The sequence below is a fragment of the Pan paniscus genome, chromosome 3 (genome assembly GCF_029289425.2).
Source record: "Pan paniscus chromosome 3, NHGRI_mPanPan1-v2.0_pri, whole genome shotgun sequence".
In the NCBI taxonomy this organism is placed as follows: domain Eukaryota; kingdom Metazoa; phylum Chordata; class Mammalia; order Primates; family Hominidae; genus Pan; species Pan paniscus.
This window is the reverse complement of record NC_073252.2, coordinates 58,636,191-58,657,237: the sequence shown is the minus strand read 5'-3', so window position 1 is coordinate 58,657,237 and position 21,047 is coordinate 58,636,191. Positions and strand designations below refer to the sequence as shown.

Sequence of the window (21,047 nt, the reverse complement as noted above, 5' to 3'; positions counted from 1 at the left end):
ACTAGTATTTCACTGCAAAAATAAGTCCTCAGAAACCTGCATCATAATCCCGCCAAATCTCCCAATCACCCCCATTAGTCTCATCTAGTCTGCCTTCCCTAGTTAGTATTGATAAACTCTGTGTGTTCCCATCTAAAGCTAACTTTTCTGCCTGTGATTTGGATATTGTCTCTTTTCAGTAGTTTAAAGATACTTAAACTGCTTCTGCATTTATCCCCTATCTCTCCTGCAGCATTAACCTGTCTCTACTAGATCATTCTCACATTCCAAAATTGCTGTAATATCTCCCATAAAAAAAAGAAATCTGTAAATTTGTTTAAGTTTCTTGTAGATTCTGGATATTAGCCCTGTGTCAGATGGATAGATTGCAAAAATTTTCTCCCATTCTGTAGGTTGTCTGTTCACTCTGATGATAGTTTCTTTTGCTGTGCAGAAGCTCTTTAGTTTAATTAGATCCCATTTGTCAATTTTGGCTTTTGTTGCCATTGCTTTTGGTGTTTTAGTCATGAAGTCTTTAGCTGGGAGGCAGGAGGAACTTCTCTAAGACTCAGGAATTCTACTTTTAGTTATACATATTAAACAATCTCAAATATTGAGGTCATAAGGAAAATATTATAAGGTGTTCATTCCAACACTGCAGAGATATTTATAACTGCCAAATAGTAGGATGTATAAGTTGTGGTATATTTATACAGTGAAGTAGTATGCAGCCCTTAAAATGAATATAGTAGAGCTACTTTCATCAGTGTGGATTTCTCTCAAAAGCATAATGTTGAATTAGAAAAGCAAGGTAAAGTATGATGCATTGAGTATGATACTATTTATAAAGAGCTTGAATGCCTGAGAAACAATACTATATCATGTGTATGCCCATACACATGTATAATACATTTTACATGATAATTATAAACACTAGTTTTAGAACCCTAGGGAAAAAGTGAAGGAAATGGAGTTGGGATGTACTCAACTGTAGTTGTTGGATGTTTTTTCTTTAAAAATGAAGATTGAAACAAACATGACGTAAGGGTAAGATCTGATAAAGTTGAGTGGTTGATACACAGGAATTTGTTGTTACATACTCTATTTTGCAGCTACTTTTGAAATTTTTCTCAGGTAAAAAGTATAAAACTAACATAATACAACAATTTTTAAACTAAAATGATTGCTACCAAAAAACAACAAAAAAAACCCTTCAGACTGGTAGCTTTAAACAACTTTAAAGCTTGAGCTCCTTCTAAATTTCCTGAAGCCTTTCAGCACTCTCTTTCAACTGGGCCTCCTCTTCAGAAGTCACCTTTATCTTTATAAGATCTGTAGTACTATTCTGTCCTAGGATACAAGGAATGCTAAGGAATGTTACTTCATTTATCCCATAAAAGCTCTCAGTTATGATGGAAACTGGATGCACCCTCTTAAGATTATTCAAAGAGGAAGTCAAATTGTCTCTGTTTGCAGATGACACAATTGTATATTTAGAAAACTCCATCATCTCAGGCCCAAATCTCCTCAAGCTGATAAGCAAATTGAGCAAAGTCTCAGGATACAAAATCAATGTGCAAAAATCACAAGCATTCCTATACACCAATAATAGACAAATAGAGAGCCAAATCATGAGTGAAATTTCATTCACAATTGCTACAAAGAGAATAAAATACCCAGGAATACATCTTAAAAGGGATGTGAAGGACCTCTTCAAGGAGAACTACAAACCACTGCTCAACGAAATAAGAGGACACAAACAAATGGAAAAACATTCCATGCTCATGAATAGGAATAATCAATATTGTGAAAATTTGGCCATACTGCCCAAAGTAATTTATAGATTCAATGCTATTCCCATCAAACTACCACTGAATTTCTTCACAGAATTGTAAAAAGCTACTTTGAAGTTCACATGGAACCGCATATCCAAGACAATCCTAAGCAAACAGAACAAAGCTGGAGGCATCACACTACCTGACTTCAAACTATACTACAAGGCTACAGTAACCAAAACAGCATGGTACTGGTACCAAAACAGATATATAGAACAATGAAACAGAACAGAGGCCTCAGAAATAACATCACACATCTACAACCATCTGATCTTTGACAAACCAGACAAAAACAAGCAATGGGGAAAGGATTTCCTATTTAATAAATGGTGTTGGGAAAACTGGGTAGCCATGTGCAGAAAACTGAAACTGGATCCCTTCCTTACACCTTATACAAAAATTAAATCAAGATGGATTAAAGACTTAAATGTAAGACCTAAAACCATAAAATCCATAAAAGAAAACCTAGGCAATACCATTCAGTACATAGGCATAGGCAAAGACTTCATGACTAAAACACCAAAAGCAATGGCAACAAAAGCCAAAATTGATAAATGGGATCTAATTAAACAGAAGAGCTTCTGCACAGCAAAATAAACTGTCATCAGAGTGAACAGGCAACCTACAGAATGAGAGAAAAGTTTTGCAATCTATCCATCTGACAAAGGACTAATATCCAGAATCTACAAAGAACTTAAACAAATTTACAAGAAAAAAACAAACAACCCCATCAAAAAAGTGGGCAAAGGATATGAACAGACACTTTTCAAAAGAAGACATTTATGCGGCCAACAAACGTGAAAAAAAGCTCATCATCACTGGTCATTAAAGAAATGCAAATCAAAACCACAATGAGATTCCATCTCATGCCAGTTAGAATGGCGATCATTAAAAAGTCAGGAAACAACAGGTGCTGGAGAGGATGTGGAGAAATAAGAATGCTTTTACACTGTTGGTGAGAGCATAAATTAGTTCAACCATTGTGGAAGATAGTGTGGTGATCCCTCAAGGATCTTGAACTAGAAATACCATTTGACCCAGCAATCCCATTATTGGGTATATACCCAAAGGATTATAAATCATTCTGCTATAAAGACACATGCACACGTATGTTTATTGTGGCACTGTTCACAATAGCAAAGACTGGGAACCAATCCAAATGCCTATAAATGATAGACTGGATAAAGAAAATGTGGCATATATACACCATGGAATACTATGCAGCCATAAAAAAGGATGAGTTCATGTCCTTTGTAGGGACATGGATGAAGCTGGAAACCATCATTCTCAGCAAACTAACAGAAGAACAGAAAACCAAGCACTGCATGTTCTCACTCGTAAGTGGGAGTTGAACAATGAGAACACATGGACACAGGGAGGGGAACATCACACACTGGGGCCTATCAGGGGGTCAGGGGTTATGGGAGGGATAATATTAGGAGAAATGCCTAATGTAGATGACAGGTTGATGGGTGCAGCAAACCACCACAGCACGTGTATACCTATGTAACAAACCTGCACGTTCTGCACATGTACCCCAGAACTTAAAGTGTAAAAAATACTTTTGCACTAACCTAATAGTAAAACATGACTAGATTAATCAGCTCATACAATGTGAATTATTGACCAATATGAAACAGAGACCAAAGTCAGTGCTGGCTACTACTTAGGAGATGCAAAGATAATTCCTCTGATGGATTTCTAGATTCATTTAATTGCTCAATGACTTAGAGATAATTAATTCTCAACAAATATTCATTTGAAATAAATTCTGACAAGTTGTCCATAATCCTTCCAGAATTCAGTAATAAATCAAATGCACCTTTTTTTTTTCTCCTTGTAACTTCCCATTGACAATGTCATGTCATTAAAACCCAGGCTATGTGTGGCTGCTCTTTCCCACTGCAGTGAAAGACATTTCAATGGGAAATGAGTTTGCCTATTAAAAAATGTTTATTGTTGTTTTCTATTAAAAAAAAAGATTCTTCAAAATACTTTCTGTTAAATCAGCTACAGATAGGCCAATGGTCCAATTAGTACAACCTTTCATTTTAACTATCTCATAGCCACAGGCAATCACTTCTTTGTGGACTTTTTCCCACTGTTCAGGATCTTTATCAGTTCCTATATTTGAGTTCAGATCCATCAGAGGGATGCCAGCAATATTGACTCCACTCCACACAGGAATACTTGAGTCCCTATGCTGTCCAAGAATCCACCTATGACAGCTTTCAGAGTGGATATCAAGCCTTTGCCCAGTGAAGAAACGGAAATGGGGAGTGTCCAGATTACAGCCACTTCCAATAACACGGTTTTGGGGAAATACACTCAATTTCCAGAATACATAAGTTACAATATCCAGTAAATTAGAAACTACTATCAGTTTGTGGTGGGGATTGCATCGGGTAATACTGGAAATAATTAATTTAAAAATGATCACATTTCACTGGACTATATCAAGGTGTGTTTCTCCTTTTGCTGGAACACCTGCTGTAATAATGACTAAGTTGGACTTTGCAGTGACACTGTAGTCTTTGCTGAAAACAATGCTTGGCATTTTTATGGAAGGGCTGCCATGTTGAAGATCCGTTGTCTCACCCTTCAATTTGCCTTCGTCAACATCCACAAAGGCAAGTTTATCACCCAAACCTTTTAATAAGATGCTGAGAGCACAGGCCATGCCAACTGATCCAGTTCCTATAATGGAGATCTTATTGGGATGAGCGGCCCCCTCCAAAGTGAAATTCTTGGCAAGTTCAAGCTTGACAGTCACCATCTTGGAAATGGGAGTGAAGGTCCAGCCACCCCTGAGTGGGATGTGTGTGGCCTCGTGGGGGCACTGAGCCAGCCCCCAACAAAGGAAATGAGCTCCTACAGCACCTATTCTCTTGCTGGTGGGCAGGACTCCTGCAGCTCAGCTCATGGTCGTTAGCTCACGCAAGAGGCAAATGGATGAAAGTAGCGGCAGAAATCTCCTTGAGGTGTGGAAGAAACCCTGACGGTTTGAAGGCCTCCTCGCCCTTTGCTACTGTGGCTGCGCAAGGCCACTCCCAGCTCGTGCAGGGCTCACAGAGACCTGGCCCCTTAATATGTTATTTTTGGTTTTACAAATATGTGGTATTTTTTACACCATTAAGACGGTTCCGAAAAAATGGACTGTGATCATTAAGGCCAAAAGTAATTTTAGCTTTGCCTTTCAAAGTGCCATATTTTGTTGCTTAGAGAAGCGCTGCACCTTTGCAATTATTTTTGTCATGGTGCTCAAACACGCTGAAACTAAGTACGATAGATGCAAAGACAAAGAGATGAGAATTCCAATCTCCACTCCACACTTGGACTTTGAAGAAGTTTGACTATGTGAGCTTCTTTTAAAAAGTCAATATTACAATGTGATAATAAGACTTGTCCTAACTACTTTACAGGGTTCCTGTGAGAAAGTCAGGGTGAAAAGTCTAGGGAGCTTTAAAAAGAGTATTGTAACTATTTGACAAACTATGTCATTGAGTCAGTGACAAAACCAAGTCTTCTGATTTTTCCTTCTTCATGAAAATGATGCATTAAAAATTAAAGAAATAAAAGCTTAGAAGTCCTCAGTTATCTGCTTTTTTGAAGATAAGATAGTCATGGATAAATGGAATCATTCGATAACTAGTAATGTTTAGATAATCTCAAATCCTTCTACCAGAACTTTAATAACATTTATTCAAAATCAAATATCTGCCTCTTTCCCCAATCACCATCTCCTTTATAATTAAAAAGTGAGGACTATGAAAAACAAGAAGGCTTAACCCATGAATTAAAATGATATTTCTCTAATATACTGAAATTTTGCCTTATGAATGGTTAAACTACATTTTCTTTAAGTTGGCAAGTCTTAATATGTGTTTACCTATTTATATTATCCCAAGTAAGAAATTTGACGGAATCTTTTCACTTCTCAACCAGTTGTTTAATATTTGGTATCAGGATGCATTCTATTTGTAAATATAATAGTTCTATCTCAAAAAAAAAAAAAGAAAGAAATCTATTTTATTCTCTCCTCCCCCAGCTTCCCCATTTCTCAGCTTTTTTTGGTAGCAACATTTCTCAAAACAATTATCTTTACTCTCTGGTGTCCACTGTAACAGCTCTTGTCAAGATCCCCAGCCAGACACAGTGGCTCATGCCTGTAATCCCAGCACTTTGGGAGTCTGAGGCGGGTGGATCCCGAGGTCAGGAGTTCGAGACCAGCCTGGCCAATATGGTGAAACTCTCTCTCTACTAAAAGACAAAAAAATTACCCAGGCATGGTGATGTGCACCTGTAGTCCCAGCTACTCAGGAGGCTGAGGCAGAAGAATCACTTGAACCCGGGAGGCAAAGGTTGCAGTGAGCCGAGATCGCGCCACTGCACTACTGCACTTCAACCTGGGTGACAGAGCAAGACTCTGTCTCAAAAAAAAAAAAAAAAAAGAAAAAAGAAAAAAGAAAAGAAAATCCCCAGCACCTCCATCTTACCAAATTTATTCGTCCATTCTTAGCTCCCATCTTACCTGAACCTTCAGCAGCCTGTGATTTAACTGATTCACTCTCCTTATTGAGCTGTTTCTTCACCTGGCTACTGGTGAAGTCTTGGTTTTCCTCCCCTTTTTCAGTGTTCTCTGCCTATATCTTCTCCTATTCCTATACAAATTAGGGTGACCCAGGACTTATCTCTTACCCCTCTGCTCTATCTACACTCACAGCCAGGATTGTGCCATCCTTTCTTATGGTACCAAATACTGTTTACATGGTGATGTCTCTCAAATTTACGTCTTCCCTCTCCGTCTTTCTGCTTGGGCTTTTGGTAGGTAATTCCTGCCTAAAGCTTCCAAAACTCCTTATTGTAGCCTGTTGGGTCCTACAATCTGGTTCACCCCTTACCTATGCAACTTCTTTGCCTGCTGTTTTCTCTCCTTTGTTCCTTCAGCTTCCACCACATTTGGATTCTTTCTTATCTTGTAACTGCCAAGCAGCTTCTTCTCACAAAGTCTTTGCATTTCCCATTCTTTTGGCCTAGAATGTTCTTTCCTCCAATTTTTGCATAGCTCGTATCTTTACTCCGGTGTCAAATGTATTTCTTCAGAGGCCTTCCCCTATCACCCTGTCTAAGATAGTACCTTTTTTACTTGTTTTATTTTTTTTTTCTTAGTACTTATCAGCACTTTATATTTTATTTTTCCTCTGTGGTAATATGAGTCTAAAGAGGGCATGTAATTAATCTATCCACCCCTGTTTCCCTAAGGCTTATAGCATTGCCTGGCTTATAGTAGATTTTCAACAACTTTTCGTTGAGTGAATGAATATATAAATGAATGGAGTTGTATGATACATTATTGTTTTATATGTAAACCATGTGATTAATCCCTCAATATTTTTGAATTCAAGGTACAGATAAATGTTTACTATAATATAATGTTTAAACATAATGTAAAAGTGGCTAGCTAGAACATGTTGCATGTCAATTTGTAAAAAGGAATTTCCTGTGAGTGATACATGGGAAGGCCCTTTTTGTTCCCTTCTCTGGAACTAATAGTAATTCCACAGGAACCTTGTGGAACTAAATTGTGTTTCCTTGGTTCTTCTCATGCAGCTGAAGAATAAGTTCATGAAAAAATTGCCACGTGATGCAGAAGCTTCCAACGTGCTTGTTGGGGAGGTTGACTTTTTGGATACTCCTTTCATTGCCTTTGTTAGGCTACAGCAGGCTGTCATGCTGGGTGCCCTGACTGAAGTTCCTGTGCCCACAAGGTAAGCTGCTCTCCTACCTGGGGTCTACAATGTGCTAATAGGGTTATCTCCTCCCATTCAGGCTGGAGAATCAATAGAATGAGGAAATATTTAGTGCAAACACATTGGAGAGGTTTAACTTGAAATAATGACTGTTTGACTTTTATACTATCAAATTTCTTGGCACTTATATACTAATAATAATAGCAATTATAATAGTTTATTGGGCAGTGTACTAGGTTCTTCTTTTGGATTATTCTACTTAATCCTTACAATAATATTTTAAGGGATAAACTATAGTTATCTGGTTTTACAGATGAAAAAAGGTCTAAGAGTTTAAGTAATTTGTCCAAGGTCATACAGTTAGTAAATGGTTCAGAGGTCATAGTTGCTTTCATTTACTCTGTTTTATCAGAAAATTGGTAGTAGGTTTATACACACATATATATATTAAAATCATCAAGCTGTATACTTAAATTTGCATACTTCACTATTAAATGTTGTGTCACAAATTTTTGTTTTAAAGTGAAGTATATTAATGTTATTATAATCACATACTCATTTCACTGCATAGTACCTGAGAAGTCATCCTCTTCATCCGCCTCTGAAACTGAGCTCCACAGAGTTAGGAAGCTTGACCTGGGAGTGCAATTAGTTGACTAGAAGTTAATGTTTCACTTAAATTTGTGCTGCAGACAGTTTAAAGAAAACTTGTAGTCTTCAGGTTGACAGAAAATTAAAATATGAATAGGACTTTTTTTTGGGATGGGGGGTGGGGGAGTTGTTTTCTGTGGGTTCCAGGGCAAGGACAGGTTCCTTTAGGTTTCCTCATGTGAGCAGGAAGGGCTATGAATCCTCCTCAGTGATAGATGGATCCTCCTCAGCTCAGATGGTCTGAGCATGATTAACCAACAGTGTAAAGAGGCTCAAGATTTCTTTAGAGCCTGGTTAGGAGGAAAATTAAGAGAAAATTTCCTTTAGGCTTCTTAATTCATAGATTGCAGGCTATTCTTCCTCATCATACAGGTATTTTTAAACCCATTTTTATATTTCTTAGACACTTAAAATAGGAATGATACATAGGGCTGTTATTGGACAAATAGCAGTGGAAAAGAGATGATCATAGCTTATTCACTTAATAGGATTATGATGATTTTTCTGTAACGTAGTTTTTTGCTTGAAAACATTCCAGCAGAGCCTTGTGGTTCTATCTGTGCAGTCACCTGGCGAACAGCTGACTCAGATAATGGCTGAAGTCCAGCTCTGTGCCCCTATGGCTTTATTTATGTCTCTCTGGACTAACTTTACTAGGGGTTGAAAGAAAAAAACATGCCGAGAAGTGTTAAAGAAAATTGCTCTTGGCTTTTCATTTTTATTACCATTTTTCTTTAGAAGGTACAAATAAAAAATGCTTTAAAAGGCTTTTATTTAACAAAATATGCATTCATTGAGAGCAAATCATGACCATTTTTTGTGTCCTGCTTATCATTTCTTTCTGTCTGGCTCACTAACTTTTTTCTTTTATAATGGATGGTAGGGCTAGTGTAGAGGTAAAATACAGCATCACTTAAATTAGCAAAAGGAGCCAGGCAATTCAAGGCAACATAATTCAATAATATTATATAACTATTTCAGGGCAATAATCTGAACGATATATCCTTGCATGTTAACATTTTTCCAGGAAATAGCTTCATCCATTTGCTGTCCTCTGAACTAGTACAAGCCATAATCACTGAGTAGGGAGTCTCATTAGCTTTTTGTGTGTAGGTAATGTGGGGTCATTTACAGTGGCTGCATCCTGTGAAATCCAATAAAGGAAATCCCACAAGGAATGTGGTAGGCATTGTGAAGGACTGCATGTACATTTCATGATGTGTTTTAATGTGCATGCTACTCTATCGTACTGAAAGGAAACCTGAAAAATCTGTGTTTGCGTGTATCTTTTTATGGTCATTTTTCTTTTTAAAGGTGGAGGAAAGTTATGCTGCCATTATTATGATTATTTCTATTTCTAATAAACAGTATTACTACCATGCACCTTCTAGGAAATATGGCTCTAGCAGCTCCCATTTCTTGTGCAGAGTTCACCAATTTCATTATTTACTCTGTTACTTGCTTGATCTGTTTTAGCCTCCACTTACAGCTGGATGACTATCAACCGGGTGAATGTCTATCTATGTAGGGGCCCCTCTTGCCATTCATGTGAAAGGAAACAAACCCTATTCTTTGATCTTTGGTTACTGGATAGGATATGTTTATGATTTTCCTAGTATCTTACAGGCACTTTGCTTGCTGTCATCTTATGTCTATCCGCAGAGGCCACTACTCTCTCTCTCTCTCTCTCTCTCTCTATATATATATATATATAAAGTTTTTGAAGGGGGGTGATAGAGTCTTGCTGTGTCACCCAGGCTGGAGTGCAGTGGCATGATCTTGGCTCACTGCAACTCCCGCCTCCCTAGTTGAGGCAATTCTCCTGCCTCAACCTCCTGAGCAGCTGGGATAACAGGCACCTGCCACCACACCCAGCTAATTCTTGTATTTTTGTAGAGACGGGGTTTCACCATGTTGGCCAGGCTGGTCTCAAACTCCTGACCTCAAGTAATCCACCCGCCTTGGCCTCCCAAAGTGCTGGGATTACAGGCATGAGCCACCGTGCCCAGCCTCATTCATATTTTTGAGCTATATAGGGGATGAATGTTCTTCTTATACCATTTTGCAGTTGAGAGATAAAGGCAAAGGGAAGATTCAGCATCAGTGCTGGGAATAGAACTTTAAATAGATTTCTGAATCTGAGACAAGAGTTTTAGGGACAGCCTAGGGAGATTCTAGAAAAGATTGGAACAAAATGTTTTAGGGTTCTCTTATAAAGAAGAATAAAACCCTAGTTTGTGCTTTTCTAATCTTGATTTGCACATGTAAGGCAATTGGTTATTAAGTAAGCTCCAGACTGTTAAAAATTTAGAATGTTTACCCTCTTAGTGGCACTGTAAGATAATATATATATATGTTACAAATAATTATCTAAAAGAAGTAGTTTGTGATTAATTGTCAAAGCCATTAAAAAAACTTAGAGGGATTGGGATGGAGATCCTGCTAGTTCAATTTTGCCACATCCACCAGTTTAATTGCTAGCTGCTATTAATATTTACCACATGTAATGCAGTTGGTTATGGTGGGTTTGTGGTCCTCATGAATCCATTATGGAAGCCACAGTTTAGCCACATTTTCCAAGGCTGATAAAGATGAATAATGGGTTATTGAATTCACTGTTGTTTTGAGAGAAGGATATAAAGGATTGGTACATGCTGAGTTTATGCTAGAAATAGCTGTGATGTATCAGGAAAGAGGGGGGTGCATATCTTTTCCGAAAACATCAAGTAGTTTAGGAAGGCTAGCTCCTTTTCTCATATTATGCTCTGTTTCTGCTTATAATTATTTTCTGAATGTGAGTATAGGCCATTGGTTCCGGACACAGATTATTTGGTTAATACATCCTTTTGTTGTGGAGAATGCTGGAGGCATCTTCCGCAGGCATAATTAACTATATGAAAAAACTCAGAAAAGTAGAAAAGGGCCTCATGAAGATTATTCAGATAACTAGACGCTATTAAAAATTGTAACTCTGACTTATTTATTTATGAGTGAATAAAAAGAACTTAGTAACATGAATTAATGCTTTTTTTTTCCAAGCTGTCAAAGTAGGCTGTGCCCTTGCAGCCACACAAATGTGATGTTTACTCTAATTTGTTAATAGAGAAAAAAGCTTCTGGATAAAAATAACATCTGTCCATTGACAAAAAACAGCTTGGGTCATGAAAGGAGTTTTCAGTACATTATAAAAGCTGAGTTTGGCAGGATGTACTTCAATCATAAAAGTTGTAACAGCTTTCGCTTCTTTGAAGGTTAAAGGAGAGAAAACATATTTCAGGCAGAGGGAACTTCAACTTGTTGGATTGTTTTGTGTTCAGTTTTCTTGGATTTCTCATCCCATTTCAATAATGCAATCCAGATTAGAAGCTTCTTAAGGGTGTCCATTCCTCCAGATGACATTTTTGGCTTGAGGTTATGTTTCCTGCTGCTTATGAATGCTTGGATTCTCTCTATTTATCATTTTAAGGAGACAGATTTACTGAATTATTCCTGATTGGAGTAATGTGAAAATTTTAACTGGTATGTCCACCATGTTGGTTTGGCCCTTGGTGTTATTCCATTAATGAAGAAATACCTTCTTTAAAAAATAAAAATTGCATTACCCAGGAAAGAGGAATACTACTTTTATATCTGTGTTACTGAACCAATATAATTCTCATATATTGCATTTATTGCTATTGTGTAGACACCATTGATCTGCTGCTTCCTTTCATTCTTTGGTTCTATTTAGCAGAGAACAAAGAGTAAATATTTTATAGAAAATGTCTGTCCTCGTCTCATAGGATGTAACTTGGAGGCTCCATTACTCTATCAGCTATTGGAATACTCACTGCCTGCCAAAGTTTATGTTTGAGGACTATTAATGACTGAGAATGTTTTTTCACTACCTAGACAATGTTTTGGCTTTGTTGCTATATAGTCAACCTGATAATTAACTCATTATCAGTGTCAGTTGATAAATACATTTCCATAATATGTATTTGTAAGCTATAATCATGATGGAGGTGCTAGGGAGAGGTAGGAAGAGATACAGAGTGTTTGGAAAAGTTTTGGATATTATGCATTACTGAAAAGTTAATATTTAGATACATGAAGATAATAAAAATGGAAGCAGAAGAAATCCATTATTTAAAAATATGCTAAGGATCCAGGTGTTAGATATTTTCTCTTGTGGCACAGCATCTGCCCCTTTTCACCTAAACCCACACCCTTATTGAATTGAAACATGACCATTTGTAGTCAGGCAAACGAAATTGAGAAATGTGACCAGTACCTATGTTTCTTAATGGGATTAAAGCATTATTTTGCTTTAATCATTAAATATATTTTGTGTATGTTGCACTCAAATCAGTGATCAGTCCCTTTAGAAAAATACACTTTACAGTCCTAAAGAAGCACTTTATAATACTATACGTAGTGGCATATAATTAGGGGCCAGCTTCGAAGGGACAAAAGTTCTAGTGTCAATTGAACTTCAGTGTTAAAAGAGCTGAAATTCAATTCAAATAATGACTTCCTTCATACTTGAACAGACTTTGGTGCCTGCTGATTGCTATCTACTTTGGTAACACTTGAAAGTGAGTGTGCTGCTTCACTTCAGAACTGGTTTCTAAGCAAATAAGTACTAAGTGGTTTTATGGTTATCCTGGTATAAAACCTGAGTATTCAAACTTTCAGACACCTTTTTACATTCTTCATTTCTGGGATTTTAGAATCCCTTTTGGGTTGAATTTTATGACAAAAAAAAGGTAATTATACATTCAAGGGCATTTTGGAACAGACCCAAACATTTTTTGAAGTATTTGCTGTCAATCCTTTTTTATTTGAAGTGAGGTATATAAATAAGTAAGTTAAAAATAAAATTCTGCTGAGCAAAATGGCAAGCTGTTTCTGGTACCATAAAAATCTTACCTAAGATTTCTTGTCCCTGGCTAAGCATCCAGAAGTGACCCAGAGTGACCTATGGAAGACTTATGGAAGTCATTTTTGGACTTCTGTTAAATCACAACCTTGGTATATCAGTTGGGCAGGTAGTATTAGGCAGAAATATGTGGTGAAAAGAACAGGAGGTAAGAATGCCTATATATCTGCTGTTTGTCATTTACTAGGCACAGATCTTGGGCTCTTCTGTTAACCTCCATCAGCCTCACTTTCCTCACCATTAAATGGGAATAGGGTACTTTCTTTACTGCAGAGGGTCATATGGAAATGTAAATAAAGTGATGAATGTGAAGTGCTTTGGAGGCCTTACAAGCTGGGCAGGCATATGGTGTTATCATTTTTATTGTCCTCATTATCTCCCCATTAGGTGATACATGATCAATATCAAGGTGGGATTTATCCCATGTCACCTTTTGTAGATTTTTTTGTAAATTTTTTCTTACTCATTTACTCATCAGATCCCCTCATCCACAGTGCCAACATGCCACAGGGCAAAGGCCCTGTGTGATAAGTGAGGGATTTTTTCCAACTTGGTTAGAGGTGAACCTAAGTGGGGTTAAGTTTGTTATTGTATGTTTCAGGACCTGTTTGCTATGAAGCAATGTTTTGTGCATTATGAAGAAAAAATGTTGGTAAATGACAAGAGGACACCCACAAAAGAATTTTGACTGTCTGTGAATGATGCTTTATTTTGAATTTCTCTCATATTTCTCTTTCCTTACTTTGGCTGTCACCATGTGGCTTACTTGTAGAGGACTTGGTTTTTGCTGATTCCCAGTCACTTCTGAGTAGACATATTTCTTAAAAGTGTGGAGATGATCATCTGTCACTGCCCATATTGGGTAAGGAAAAGTCAGAGAAATGTGAAGATGCACTAAGTCTTTCTAGTTATTGTGCTTGATGGGTTTGCTCCAAAGATTCTGAAAATCAGTAGAAATGGAGAGAGAAAAAAAGTTTAAAATAGAAAGATTGAATGACTCATATTAAGCACTTGAAGTGCACCTTTCCTGCTCAGTGAAGAAGCTTCTCAGGTTTCTATGCTATATTCTCATTTGCCTCCAAATAAACTGAACAATGAACTGTGTTTTGCAATAGTGCGAAAGAGTATATTCTGTACTACCAATAATATATTACCTTTGTTTTAAAGGTAAATTCTAGACCTAACCTTTTTATGAACTAAGTTAAACATTTCTCAGTTTTATGTATGTTGAGTTTGATGAAATGTGTGTTATAGCCTTTGCTTCTTTCCTTTTCCATTAGGTTCTTGTTCATTCTCTTAGGTCCTAAGGGGAAAGCCAAGTCCTACCATGAGATTGGCAGAGCCATTGCCACCCTGATGTCTGATGAGGTAGGAAATCAGGAAGATGGAGTTCTGTGAATGTCCTACTTGTGTTGTTGTCATACTGTGAATTGGCTGTCACAATTTATTCAATTAGAATTATGTGGTTACTAGACTTCCTTATAGCATGAGGTACGGTCATTTGAGACAAATAAGCTGAATCCTATATGGTTTGCAAAAAGTAAGGCATGCATTTTGGTTTTCTATGGGATTCTAAACTCTGTTGGAATGAAACATATTTTCCTTTCTTTTACCAAACATTTTCATTTCTTAAAACTGATATATGTCAAATATTCTTTAAAAAGTTCAAAGTCAGCTGGGCATGGTGGCTCACACCTGTAATCCCAGCACTTTGGGAGGTCGAGGTGGGCAGATCACCTGAGGTCAGGAGTTCAAGACCAGCCTGACCAACATGGTGAAAACCCGTTTCTACTAAAATAAAAAAATTAGCCAGGCATGGTGGTGCATGCCTGTAATCCCAGCTACTTAGAAGGCTGAGGCAGGAGAATCACTAGAACCTGAGATGCAGAGGTTGCAGTGAGCTGAGATCACGCCACTGCACTCCAGCCTGGGCAACAGAGCAAGATTCCATCTCAAAAAAAAAAAAAAAAAGTTCAAGGTCATTGTATTAACTTAAACTTCATCTCTTGAAGTTTTAATACACTAATTCTGGGAATTCAAATGTCTATATTCTATATTATTTCAGAAATGATGGGTTCTATAAAATAATGTCTAATAAAATGGATAATGCATTTTTTCTTAGGTATCAGAAAGTACATGTTTTATGGTTTTCTTATTTTGTGGGAAGGAATGATACACATCTAAAAATGCATTAGCAACCATTATGGCAAAGTATCTATACAGGTTGGAATTATGACCCCATTTATTTTCATAACAGCCTGGATGTTGTTACATGCATTTTAGATATGAGAAAATTCTGAACTATTCCCATAGGAGGAGAAATACTGTTAGAATACAGGATCATTAGTTTCTGCTCCTGGGTCTTTCTGGGCTTACTATTTCCCCAAATGTATTGCTTTTGCTTCATTGCTTGATTTGTCGGTTTTTCTATGTGTTAAGTGGAGAAAGGGGTACCTTTCTCCTTAGTTATAGATGTTCCATGTGGTGATTACTCAGGTAGCTATTTTATTCTGTGACTGAAAGCTTTATGGCTATGCTGCTTTTTCCCTTCAAGGGAACATTTATTTTATTCATCTCAGTGCATTCATTTTATTTTTTGCATTTTTGTAATTTAGATCTGTTTTAAAAAATACTTTCTCCTAAGATGTATCAATTAAGAATACTTTAACAAGTGAGATTTAGAGTGGCTTAAACAATTTGGGATTTATTTGGAAGTTTGGAGGTAGGTAGTTGCTGGGGTTATTTTAACATAACGGCTTAATGATAAATCAAGAGCTAAGGCTCTTGCTAAATTTATGATCTTAAAATAGCATGGTTTTTTTTCCTGTCAGTATGGTAAAACGACATTGCCTACCATCAGCTCCAGTCATCTTATCTGTATTTATTCAAAGTAGGAAGAACGGTGTGGTAATGCTAGCTGTATCTCCCTTTTTAAACAGGTATTCTAGAGCTTTCCCAGACAGCCTTTTTCTTATATCTTATTAGTTGGAATTATTCATCTTTATCTGCACAGTTGGCTGGGAAAGTGAATCTGTGACTTTCCAGCCTCTATCATGAGAAACAGCAAGGGAAAATAAGGTTGAGGATGGCTATATCAGCCACAGATTATGTGCTGGCATTTTGTGTCACCCTCCCCTCAACCCCACAACCCCCAGACTGTTAAATGTTACTTAATTGATAGCTTTTAAAAATTCTTTTCCTAGAGAAGTGGTTTAGTCGCAATCTTTAAGAATAGGTAAGGGTATTGAACAGGGACCATCTTCTCTTCTGAAGACTAAAGAATTTGACTTATGGAGTATGAAAGACTTAGGTTATATGTAAAGAAATTTCAGATCATCAGCTCTGTTAGAAAAATGGAATGATTGACAGAAAGATTGTGTACATTTTGGAACCTCTTTCTTTGGAGATCTGCATAAAAGATATGAAGCACTTGCTGCATTAGATGGTTTAGTTGTTGTCTTGCTAAAAGATAGACAGATGATTGACTATTTAAGACCTTTTGGTTAATGTGCTGCCAATATAACCCAGATTTTTCTTTTTTAAATATCTCACATTGTGTGTTTGAGAGCTCAGTGTTTGGGTCTTAACCCGATCTTAACGCTCAGCTTGAACTTTTCCTTCTTGAGTTATCAGCAATTTTTATCCCAGTAGTTTTTATTTCAGGGAATGACTCTTCAGTATATTTCTCCAAACCATTTTAATCTGGCTTCCATAGCAACTGTATCAGTAGTGGTACATACCAGTGGGAGCTGAAAGGCAATGTTGTTTTATATTATTGGTAGGAAAAAAAACCACATAAAAACATAGCTGTTTCTTCAGGCCTCTGCCTCTATTCTTTGAAATCATAATCTGAATGCCTATATTTTGGGGGGGCAGGCTGAATAATAGGGACTATCAGAGCATGGCTGGATTAATATTAATAGCACAGTTGTTATGGGCTGCATTCTTCAGGCTTGATATGGTGTGAAGCATGTACAGAGTTCTCTTTTTGGATGAGCACATCTTTTATTATTCTTTAGGTGTTCCATGACATTGCTTATAAAGCAAAAGACAGGCACGACCTGATTGCTGGTATTGATGAGTTCCTAGATGAAGTCATCGTCCTTCCACCTGGGGAATGGGATCCAGCAATTAGGATAGAGCCTCCTAAGAGTCTTCCATCCTCTGACAAAAGGTAAATTACAGGCAGTTGATAATTTTCAGTTGCGGAGATGACTCTGAGAAGGAGGTTGTGTTAAAAAAAAAAGTGAAGTCAACCTATTGTTCTAATATTTTCAGGTTCCTGTTTAACCTGATGTATTTTCTCAAATGGATCACTTATGTGCCTTGGTTTCACGTTTCCTTGGCATTGTAAAATAAATGTTATGTGGTATGATGTTCTTCAGTTATTATAAATTGGAGATCTCAGATTACTACATGGGAATGTATCACAGACATGCTTTGGGGATGTTTTGGGGACCCCCTGTATATCTGGAAACATAAATTTACTGAAGATGAGTCCTTGTAGATGTACATGGTTAAGACATTGGGTAAAATAGTTGAAGAGAAACAATTTTCTAGAAATCTATTTTTTCCCAGTTGAAACAGTTTCCCTCTTTTAAGACATACAGTTCATTCAACTTTCCTATTCATGCAGTCATTTGTATTGGTTCTAAATGTAACACTTAAAGAACTGTCTGTTAGCAGAAAGAAATAACAATCTTTCACCTTAAGGGTTTTCACTCCATCTCTCCGTTAGCCAGAGCATGATACAGCTAAGAAGCGAATGAATAAAATAAACTAATATACTCTTGGGCTCTGTTGTCTTGCTTAGAAAGAATATGTACTCAGGTGGAGAGAATGTTCAGATGAATGGGGATACGCCCCATGATGGAGGTCACGGAGGAGGAGGACATGGGGATTGTGAAGAATTGCAGCGAACTGGACGGTAACTGACAGTTTCCTTTGCCATTCATGATGAGGTTCTCCTTAAATGTAAATTTCCCTTCATCTATCAACATATTATTCACTAGTTTGTTCATCTGTTCAGCCAACAAATATTTACGATATACCTATTTGTCACAGGCACTGGGAATATAGCAGTGAATTAAATGATACTGTGTTCCCATAAGGATCTTATATTGTAGTGACAAGACATAAACAGTAAGTGAATAAGTAAATGTGGTGATGGTTTTATGAGGAAAATTAAGGCAGAAGTAGGGACTTTGAGGATGGGAGTATTGTATTCCAATTTTAGATAAGAGTGGTCAGAGAAGGCCTTACAAAGAATGGCAACATTTGAAGAAAGTGCTACAGGAGGTGGGAGACAGACCAGGTGGGTGTGGTGGGTGTGTGTGGGTGGGCTGCAACAGAGTGCCTGGTGTGTGACAGGGCTGGCATCAAAGCCAGCGAGACTAGAGGGGAATGACTGAGGGTGTGTTAGGGTCAGAGAGATGGCAGAGGACTGACAGATGTACCAGCCTTCACCTCTTGGCTTTCATAATTCCATTTCTCACCTGTATGTGTATTCAAAAGTGAGTAGCATGATATAGGAATGAGTTCTCACTGTTCTGCCTCCTTAGCCTGCAATTGGGAATTCAGGTTTCCTAAATTGCTTCAGCTAATTTCTTTCCATGATAACTCTTCCTTCCCTACCATTAGATTCTTCCTTTTATTGGGTGTTAAGTAAAATTTTAAGTGGGATACTTATTTTATGAAGATATGGCTTTTTAAAAACACTGCAGGGTTTTTTTTTAACATGAAAAGGTATGTCATTATAATATGCAATTGAATGTGAATGAAATGAAGTTATTTCATTCTCCTGATGACCCACTTGGATTTCTCTCTCAAATTAACAGGATATTATTCCTCTGTCCTTTATTCTGAAAGGATAGAGAACATAAAATCTTCTCTCCTCTCCTCCCCTAACCTTTTTTTGAATAGTTTTTTGTAAATTATTTCCATTAGGAATATCCTTTTCTTTTTTTACAGACATGAGTTCTGGGCTTTAATTTTTAATTTAATCAGAATATATTTCATTCTTTTATATTTCACCTTTGCTAAACTAATTGAATGTCTGTAGTATGCCTGGTACCATGCATAGCCCTGTGAATACTAAGAAAACTGAAGCAGGGCAGTGAGTGCGGCTAAGGTCCAGTGGGTGTGCAGACAGATAGATGGACGATCCTAATAAAATGTAATAGCCAAGAGTGGAAATATAAACTGTAAGTGCAAGGTCAAGACTTCGGAGAGCTGTTGAGCTTCAGAATAGGGCATTCTAGGCAGAAGCCCTGGGGAAGACTGAGGTTTGAGGCTTGGTTGGGAGGGTGAGTAGACTGACGTGCAAGTCACTCAACTGACCTGCTGACATTTGTCATGGGGCTCAGCTGCATTTCCTCCCATCACACACCTCCATGGCTTCCTCCCTTAGTTCCTTCAGGTCCTTACCCTAAAGTCACCTTCTTGGAGACCTTTTCTGGCCACTCTATCTAAAATTTCAACCACCTTTTCTCCAGTACTACATAATGCTCTTTCCCATTTAATTTTTCTCTTGATTTTTATCACTATGTGTTGCATTTATTCATTTATTGTCTGCCTCCTTTTCATCCCCAGAGTAAACTCCATGAAAGCAGAGGTTTTTTGATGCATGTTTTTCACTGTTGTGTCCTCAGCACTCAGAAGAGTGCCAGAGTGTGGGCATATCACAGGTGCTCAGTAGCATTTATTGAAGATGAAAGAATGAATGATGAATAAATGAGTGAGTGAATGGATGAATGAATGAGGGTGGAAAGGGTACTATGGCAAGATGATGAAGGGCCTTTATATGATCTGCTTGCATATTAGGACGGTTTTCTCTAGGCAATGAAACATTTTAATGTATTTACACAGTTCACTCTTTTCTAAAGACCAACTGACTGGTCTTCAGGAAATGTGACACCTAATTTGGTGACCCAAAAAGAAAGAGATAGAAGAAAATTTATTCCTTTATAGTTTTCTGGTTTCATCGTAAGTGGTTAAGTAGTATCTTGTCACTGATTCAAGCATTTTAAATATGTTGTGTTTGATTTAATGAGTTACCTCTTGATTAATTTGATGGTAATTTACTTTACATTTAGTGGATGTTTGCATTCTCTCTGCCCAGGTTCTGTGGTGGACTAATTAAAGACGTAAAGAGGAAAGCGCCATTTTTTGCCAGTGATTTTTATGATGCTTTAAATATTCAAGCTCTTTCGGCAATTCTCTTCATTTATCTGGCAACTGTAACTAATGCTATCACTTTTGGAGGACTGCTTGGGGATGCCACTGACAACATGCAGGTGGGTATGGTTTTGAGGAGGACACAAATAGTACAGCCCAGATTGCCTTCCTCACCCCTACAGCTCAGTTAGAAGCAGATGGCCTTTCAGTTACTCAGCGTGATTTTCTTTCTTTTGCTGGATGCTGCATTTTACTTTGCTTCTGGCCTGCTGCTGTATTTCCAGCATTTTAGTAATTATAAAAATAGCTCGATGAAATCTGGCTTGAGTCACAAGTAGGGAAAGGAAGGGAAGGAAATGAGGATATACAATTCTATTTGGGCAAAAGCATATCAGCTGCTTTAATTTTGTACAGTGCACAAGGTTTAGATCTTCTACTAGTTTGACTATGTGGAACATATTCTGTTAAACTTGATGATTACACTTTCTTCGGGAATGTATAATTAGCTTAATTTTACACATGAGCAAATAGCTTCCAACCATTGAGCGATTTGCTCAAAGTTGGGTTTGCATGTTTACCAGTATAATTTGGTTTTAATGAATACAAGCTAACAGTTATATCTCCTGCAGGTGGACCTGATTCTCATTAAGCTGTAACGACTCTGGCTTGACTTATTTTGTATGATTAATTGTAACCACAATTAGTTGGTTACTTCTCAGATAGCATTATCTTCCT

General features: G+C 37.4%; 1 protein-coding gene and 1 pseudogene across 3 annotated transcripts in view; one reads left to right on the top strand and one right to left on the bottom strand.

Annotated features, from left to right (window-relative positions):
* The window catches only part of SLC4A4 (solute carrier family 4 member 4), a 383,761-nt gene that overhangs the window by 245,284 nt on the left and 117,430 nt on the right, over positions 1 to 21,047 (top strand). For all 3 annotated transcript variants that reach the window (XM_055111447.2, XM_063603791.1, XM_055111446.2), the window contains exons 8-12: positions 7,425 to 7,582; positions 14,417 to 14,504; positions 17,156 to 17,310; positions 17,950 to 18,063; positions 20,257 to 20,431. In XM_055111447.2, coding sequence (XP_054967422.1) covers positions 7,425 to 7,582; positions 14,417 to 14,504; positions 17,156 to 17,310; positions 17,950 to 18,063; positions 20,257 to 20,431 — 690 coding nt within the window. The remainder of the gene's footprint in view (positions 1 to 7,424; positions 7,583 to 14,416; positions 14,505 to 17,155; positions 17,311 to 17,949; positions 18,064 to 20,256; positions 20,432 to 21,047) is intronic.
* On the bottom strand, positions 1,067 to 7,375 carry LOC100990561 (L-lactate dehydrogenase A-like 6A; annotated as a pseudogene).